The sequence below is a fragment of the Gigantopelta aegis genome, chromosome 4, assembly GCF_016097555.1.
Source record: "Gigantopelta aegis isolate Gae_Host chromosome 4, Gae_host_genome, whole genome shotgun sequence".
Taxonomy (NCBI): domain Eukaryota; kingdom Metazoa; phylum Mollusca; class Gastropoda; order Neomphalida; family Peltospiridae; genus Gigantopelta; species Gigantopelta aegis.
The window spans coordinates 70,780,507-70,789,055 of record NC_054702.1 but is presented as its reverse complement, the minus strand read 5'-3'; the positions used below and the strand labels follow the sequence as shown (position 1 = coordinate 70,789,055).

Sequence of the window (8,549 nt, the reverse complement as noted above, 5' to 3'; positions counted from 1 at the left end):
ACACGGATATGTATTACATTTTCATACTTTATTATCCATAATAAGAGAGATTTCATGCTGCTTTCATATTTAGACTTAGTCTGCCCTGTAAATTTGCCGACATCATGATTTTGTTATTAAAAATATACAACATAGACCAAGTCTAAATACGAAATTAGTGTTCTAAATAAGGACTTATCTGTTTGTGATAATCTGCAAGCAAAATGAACCTTAGTGGTTGTCCAGTGGACAAGCAAAAATTTATAATGCTGTTTCATTTTAAGCAATCAAAACATTGTCCTTGCTCTTGAACAAAACCAACAACTTATTTGGCCAAGTAGAAATATTGATGGACAAGTAGATTTGTAAATATACATGTCCGGTGGACTAATTCTGATTATTTCTATCACTGGAAATCATTTTCTAATCCCATATTGTTGCACTAAACTATTAAAAACTCACACACATCGTGTTTTAGCCTTTTATTTATTTGTGTATATAAATAACAGCAGTTCTATCTGCTCTAGTCTACGAGAACCGGCAGCCATCAATAAAACACTGACTGTTCCTGTTACCATTCTCCGTAATGTCCTTTGTCTTTACAAAAAAAGAAGAACCCAAATGAATATTAGCTTTTGACAGTCAGTCACAGCAGCCATGTCACCATCATAGTTGTTAGTTCATAGAACATTCGTCATATCTTGACTGTTATTCAGATACAAATGTCACACATAATCTGTACAGGTACAACGCAATAATGTCTTCCTACTTAATACATGAATTTAAAATCTCTGTCCTTGTATGGCACTAAACCTGCACGATACTTCTTTTCTCGTTCAGCCTGAAAAAAAAGTATAATAATATGTTACAATAAATTGTCATAAAAAACATTATATATATTTCATCTTGTCAAACATTCTTTACCCCATTTTCCAAAACTGCATTTCTGGTAGATTAAAAATATCTCATCTTAGGTCTACTTTCCAATAATCTGATCTTGCAAGTTTATTGATATAATGCATATAAGCATAGCAGTATTCTCACTGCTCCATTTAAGCAAGGCGGCCCACCCCGCTATTGCTATCCATGCCATCATGTGAACATGAAGGTGTATACATGTTTTTGATGTGAAATTCTTTTTAAATACATGTATGCATTATAATCTTAACAGGTGAGCTTTTTTTTGCAAACACAACTGTACATGTATACACAAAAAACTAAAACATGAAATGATGAATACATATTCAGTGTTCGAAATAAGCACTTGTCTGTTTGTCTTGACAAGTGAAAATCTGCTCGGACAAGCAAAGTGTACCTCAATGGTTGTCCAGTGGACAAGTAAAACTGTTCAATGTAGTTTCATTTTGAGCAAACAAAAATGTGGTCTTTGTACTTGAATAAAACATAGCATTTATTTGGACAAGTGAAAATACTGCTGGACAAGTAGATTTGTCAATGTAGTTGTCCGGAGGACTAATGAAAAATTCTGCTTATTTCTATCACTGATATACATGTATAGACTTACTCTTAATGTGATTGTCTTGTAACACAAGAAACCAGCTGGTACTACTACAAAGAAAATGCCTGCCCACACGGTTTTTGGTGTAGCTTTAAAGTGGTCGAAATTAGTTGCTCTCATAGACATGAACCGCTGAACTGCTGGGTCAAACTGAAAATAAATCAGACATCAATGAATGAATTACAAGTTATAACGCAATGCAAACATGTATTCTGGCAGTTCTTGCCATATAGAATTCTGAATTAGGCACACTGTGTGACTAAAGTGAAAAGATTTAGGAGCAAAAATCTAATTAAAGGGCACACTTTGGTTAATAAATGTTTTAGAATGAAGCTATGGTGCTGATCACTACATAGGCAATTAAAGAACATCCCATTTTTAAAGGTTTTTTTATTTTATTTTTTTATTAAGAATGTTACTACTGGTTTTCACTTATTAATAGTTAGGCCATCTCTTCTAGAATTTGTATAAAATCCACTAGCCATGGGATCAGTGATTTAATAGATCTACTAGCCATGATTAAAAATTCACCAGTCCTACTTTACTTTAAGTTAATACAATTTTATTAAATAATAGTAATAATCAGATATGTCACCTAAAGAGGGAGATAGAGCTTAAAAACACTAACATTGGGGGTGGGGGCAGGATATTCATATTTACAAAATAGACTTTACTGCAACATTTTACAACATTTTATCACTAGCCGTTGGACATGGCAATAGTAGTTTACTAACCCAACATTGAATATCCCTACAGCCATGGGAGTGGGGCTACTATAATCTAGAAGCCCTCGTTAGGCACATGCACAGCCATGTATAAATCGAGCACTGTCTGGTGTATGTACATGATCTACATGTACCAATTAGCAGCTGGACATCACTGATAGTACAGCAATGAAATACATGCTAGTACAACAGTTCTTTAAAAAGGCTCTTTAAAAGTCAGTACGATGCATGTGCAGTCACTATCTTTAGTCAACCAAGTGTTAAGACAGTATTCCTCTAGCTGCCAATTACAAAGTTTTTGGCAAGTTGTACCTAATCCTTGAATTCTTGAAGCACTCAATGACTCTTGCCATATTATCCACTAAATGCTTTCAGTCTGCATACTATTCAGACTGCAGTGCTAACCATTCTTCTAACTGTCTGCATGACCAATCAGATGTACTTCCTGACAGGAAATGAATCGAAAAATTTGAAAGTGGCTGGTGGTCTCAGGGCGACCAACCTAATGGAAATATTTTTCTGATATTTTCATTTTTATGCACACGAACACTCTTTTCAAAACAATAATTTCAAGCGCGCGAAAACATCATTTTCATAAAAATACTTTTAAACAGTGCAATTTTTTTTATGTTTGACATATATTTGCAAAATAATAACACAAATGAGTATATCATTATTTATATGTGAATTGGAACTTCCTCATAAAAAGACACCCCCCACCAACACACACACCAAAAATCATCAACAAGTTCACACAAAAAAAAAAACTTTATTAGCAAATATTCTATTACAGTTTAAGACTCCCACCTACAGATTAGCAATAAAGTGACAAACAAACTTGGGACCAATGTTATTTTTATGTAGGTACATTGCCACATATGCACTATTTTATCATATGCATTTAGTGGGGTTGAACTGATTTGTGTCGAACTGGTTCGGGGGTGAAACGTCTACTACCCACATTAAGACTGGTTGCCGTTTTGCATTACACTTACATTACTATTACAGTAACACTTTGGGGGAGCCAGTGTGCAGAAAAAAAATTGCGTTATTATTTAACTTACTTGAATAAAATAATATCGGTATGTATATTAATGTCATGTATGCGTCATATAATAGAATAGTGTTAGCCAAATATTATTCGGTCAAATGTTGTATGTGAAAACCAATGGAAAGAAGACAATGGGCGTCTTAGCTCAGAACAGGGGAGATAATAAAACAGGTGGTGCGTCACTCGTCAGGGTCCAACAAACTCAGACAATAGCTGTATTTTTTCATTGCTTTGTCATTCTTTGTTATACCACGATCATAAGGGACCAAAACCGTATCGGCTCTGTACAGGACTTTCCTATACAGCACGGTTCTGCACAGGATGGTCTATAGTATACGCTGCAGTGAACGGTTACCAGTCGTTACCAGTTGACGTTTGTCTTTACGTGTAATGAGATACTGAGATATAGAAAATATATGTATATTGTGGATAATAGTATTAAAAAATATATATAGTGATGACGTCTACACAGGGCGGTCTAGTATTTTATATACTTAGATATGGTGGAAAACACATAACAGTAAAGGGAATAAATATATATTTTGTATATAAAGAAAATATATGTATATTTTGGATAATACTCGGGAAAAAAAGAATATATATTTAACGTGTGCGTATGCGAGTATTAAAAAATATATATAGTGATGACGGCTCTGTACAGGACGTTCCCACACAGCACGGTTCTGAACATGACAGTCTATAGTATACACTGCAGTGAATGGTTATCAGTTGACGTTTGTCTACACGTGTACTGAGATATGAGGGGGAAAGTCAGTAATAATAAAGAAAAAATATATATATTGTGGATAATAATCAATAAAATATATATGAAAAGCCGGGATTGTTTTTATATATCGTCAACGTCCCTAACTGCGTTATGCTTCAAATTCCGTTCACTTTGTTTTCTCATGCACGGTTCGCGCAATCAACATCCGATTTGTTGTCATCGGCATGTCGTTCATTTATAAGGTTTTTCTTCTCAGTTCAGGAACATTTTTATAAACAATAAAGTTGAGAAAAGTAAGTAGGCCTATTTAAATACAAAACTTTACAAACCCTTAAAACCATTAATTTGACTAAGTCGATTTTGTTTATTCCTTAAAATTACCGATATGGGGTCCACATGACTCGTAGAAATTGACTTAAAATGGAGAAAGATGAATTAACATTCGATGCGTGTCACATGACCTCACACGTGCCAGATCAACAAGGCCAAAGAATTTAATTTTTTATGATTTTTAGGACCCCTGTTGTTAGAATATGTTTTCAATTATTATATTCGATCTGCAAAAGGTATGCTACATTTTTGTGCCTTTATTGTAGTGAATAGTATTCATAATAATTTTGAGTATATAAATTTTGTTAATTTAGAATCAATTCATTAAAAAAATTATATTTTACAAACTATGCGCAGGTATGGACGTAATGCCTATCAGTATTGACATCAAGTGTGAGCGATGTGTGTTGGTAAAACGCGGACCGAACAGAATGCTTGACAAATTGAATTTTTCCTTTAAAAAAATTGAATAAATTAAGTGTTCGGCAACTGTGCATAATTAAGAAACATCTTTTTTCACGTAGTTGTTTTAAAAATGGAAAATAATGAACTGCACATGCGCATTACGATACTTTTTGCAAACGCATGCGCCTGGACGCAGTTAGAAACGTCGCACTTTTTCCTGTTTACTGTAGGGTGTTTCACTTTTGTTTACTAGAATGGATTTGTTTTACATCCAAATTGTTGATTTTTTTACGTTAAATGATTAAAATCTATTTTGTTTCACGTATCGTAGCTGAAAAATGTAGAATAATATTTCCGTAAATATCGTATTCGTGTTTTTGTTAAGTGAACGCAGTTTGGGACGTCGATGGTATAACGTGTGGGTGTAGTATAAAAAAAAAAAAAAATATATATATATATATATATATATATATGTATGTATGTATATAGTGATGACGGCTCTATACAGGACTACACAGGGCGGTCTAGTATTTTATATACTTAGATATGGTGGAAAAGACATTAACAGTAAAGGTAATAAATATATATTTTGTATAATACTCAATGCATTCGTGTTGACACTATAAAAACGTGTGCATGGGTACACTTTGCCGCATAAAAACTCAACTTTGCCACCCCAATATTTTTTTTTTAATGTCCTTTTCCCAGTTAGACAGACATTAAGAAAAATGCAACAAAACACATTCCGACATTTAAAATATTACTTTACTGTTAAAACAAACTGATACGTAATTTCAAGTCACTCAGTTGGTCGCTTATAACCTGAAGCCAGTCAGAGACAAACCAGGTTTCTGGGACCCTGTCGATTGTCGCGCCATCTGGAATAGAGTTATCTCCACCTGTTTCAGCTAAGACGCCCATTGTTGGTTCGGGTTTTTTTGTTTTTGTACAATCGTAGCGTTATATGCATATATTCATGCTTTCATCCACGGTGGCAAAATTACATACATCGCCATAGAACCGATGCCTGCCCCATAGGAACATAAGTCTATGATATTTAAAATATCTTTAAAATGAATACATAAACTATTCGAGTATAAAAAAAATAAGAAAGAAAATTTTCATATATGGCTTCAGTTTACTCGACATTTTCATTGGTCGGCTGTTGACAACAGACACATGCACGCGGCCTTGGTAATGGCACAAAACTAGATAAAATGGAGCTCAGGTTGAAATGAGTGATAAAGATATTTAATTCTAAGAATGTTGAATGTTGAATGTAATAAGAATTAGTTGCTTAAAACAATCAATTGTGAATTTGAAAAAAATTCTGGATTTCCGAGTACGTGATGAAAATTCCAGATTTTTCTGAAAATCCGGAAAGTTGGTCGGCCTGTGGTCTGATTGGTCAGCAGATTGAAAGCTACCATTTAAAACAATGGATCAATTCTTAAAACTGGAATAACGTGTCCCAAACTTTGTAGTCAGCAACTAATAAAATAATGTTAACACTCGATCTGCCAAAAACAGTGAGACTGCTTGTTAAATGTTGCTCAAATGTGATGTGACCAACCTGGTCACAAACACTGAGCTCATTTCATACATGTATAGAAGTAAATCCAACATCAAATTTAGTTGACAGATGTATCGCTCTTAAAAAGTAGGCTTTGCCTTAATATTTTTGTGGGCGGGATGTAGCCCAGTGGTAAAACACTTGCTTGATGCATGGTCAGTGTGGGATTGATCCTAGTCGGTGGACCCATCAGTCTATTTTTTTGGTCCAGCCAGTGCACCACGACTGGTATATATATCAAAGGCTGTGGTATGTGCTTTCATGTCTGTGGGATGGTGCATATAAAAGATCCCTTGCTACTAATGGAAAAATGTAGCGAGTTCACTTAGAGCAGGGCACACATTAAATCAATACTTTTCTTAATGTGCAGGACAAGTTGCTTCCCTCTATTTAGCAAATTTAAAAGGTGGGCAAATATGTTTTATGTTGTTGTTGGAAGATTATTTTGTTAATAATGATGCAAGTGCTTCTATCAGGATTTAGTGAGTATGGTAGGTTGTACACTTCAGTGTTCTCGCTGCTCCATTTAAGCAGGGCGGCCCACCCCGCTATTGCATTTTGCCGCCCTCCTTTTACATACTTCGCCCTCCTTTATTTTTCTGCACCCCTCTTTATTTTCCAGCACCATACTATATTTTCCAGCATCTATCTCCGCTATTTCCAAATGCACACTTTTTTCCACACATTACAAAAAAACACACACAAAAACCCAACAATCAGTCTGCACACTGGATATCAAAGGAAACAAGCTGTGTTGTGTACAAAAAACTAATTGACGAAACATTTACGACAGTTACCGTACAACGTAATTTAACAGTATTTTGTCCCATACCTGTATCCATTTGTATGTTTAATATAAACAAGAAAAGTTATATTTTATTTGAGCAATGAAAACATTTTTAATTTTTACGGATTCTGCAATCTCCGATTGAAAAAAAACCCTCACTTATTTGGCGCAAAATTTGTCACGTGATCAGAACGGTCATTCTGTCTTTTGTTTCCACTAACTATCGTCTGATATTTTGTCCTCAATTGCAGATATAATTGGATGTAACTGATGATTTTTATTTTCTGTCATTTCCGTCATTCTGTTTATTCAGCAGTTCTTTATAAAAATATTATAAACTTTTAATTTTGGGGGGATATCACCGCTTATAAAAACAATGGAAGTGTTTAATGTTTATCATTAAAATAATTTATCTTGGGTGCCAAATAATATATACACTGTCTGTACAAAAACAAAACAAACATCCTTATTGTTTTTCGTATATCTTGAAATCTTTATTAAAAATAATATTAAAACTTTGATCGGTTCATCAAAACCGGAACTGCCTGTGAATGTCAGACGGATAACATCTCCGATTCAATTAAAATACGAGTCTGCTTGTATTTTGTATAAACTTTTTTTTGCACTTTTTTGTAGGCAAAATAAGAAGTACCCCGGTATGTTTTTCCACAGAGTCAACCAACACACAATAATATGATAACCCCCCACCCCTTTTTTTTTTTTTAGCTTTTCATTTATTGTTGTTTTTTTGAAGGGTGTGGTGCCGCGCGGCCGCCCTCCTTTAATTTTTACCCAGCGAAAACACTGCACTTTTTGTTTGTGTGTAAAATCTGTTGCACTATTTCGGTTGAGAAATGGTTGAAACATGGTGCCACAAGTTTTGAATACCCATATTGGGTATGTAACAATATTCAGACGTAGTGCCTTCCTCTTTAATTCAATTAAATGAGGGAAGCGTGATACAGGCCTCTGAAAATTGCATGAGCGATAGTTTTGTTTGCACATCGCTTGTGAAAGTTGTGTAAATATAGTTTGCGTAACCCATTTTTGGTTCGCACATTGAATTTGATATCATTTACATCATACATGTTCATGATGAATTACCTAAAAACAACATGGGTTACCTGAATTTGTTTACGCAAATTTTTAATTCTCAGAGGCCTGTCATATATTTTCCTCACAATAGTACGACTTTCGATCCCTCGAATTTCCCAAGTCAAGGTCAATACTTACGATGTAGCCTCCATCAGAAGCTCCTCTATAAGGATTGGTAACTTTCTTTTGCCACTCCGCTTTTAACGTAGCTCGAACCTGTGCACGTTCTTGGATTGCTTTCATTTCATCAGGACTGACATCAAACATTTTCCATGGATCCCAAGAGCGTTTTGTCGGCCCTGAAACTGCCATTGCTATTGATCAACTGGTACTCTAGACTGTTACGCTGAAAAATACT

General features: G+C 34.6%; 1 protein-coding gene across 1 annotated transcript; it reads right to left on the bottom strand.

Moving 5' to 3' along the window:
- Nucleotides 1–446: 446 nt before the first annotated feature.
- On the bottom strand, nucleotides 447–8,530 carry LOC121371024. Its single transcript, XM_041496634.1, has 3 exons — nucleotides 8,330–8,530; nucleotides 1,505–1,648; nucleotides 447–820 (listed from the first exon to the last, which is right to left on the bottom strand). The coding sequence occupies exons 1-3, from the start codon at nucleotides 8,501–8,503 to the stop codon at nucleotides 749–751; spliced, it is 390 nt and encodes a 129-aa protein (XP_041352568.1). The 5' UTR covers nucleotides 8,504–8,530; the 3' UTR covers nucleotides 447–748.
- Nucleotides 8,531–8,549: the final 19 nt, after the last annotated feature.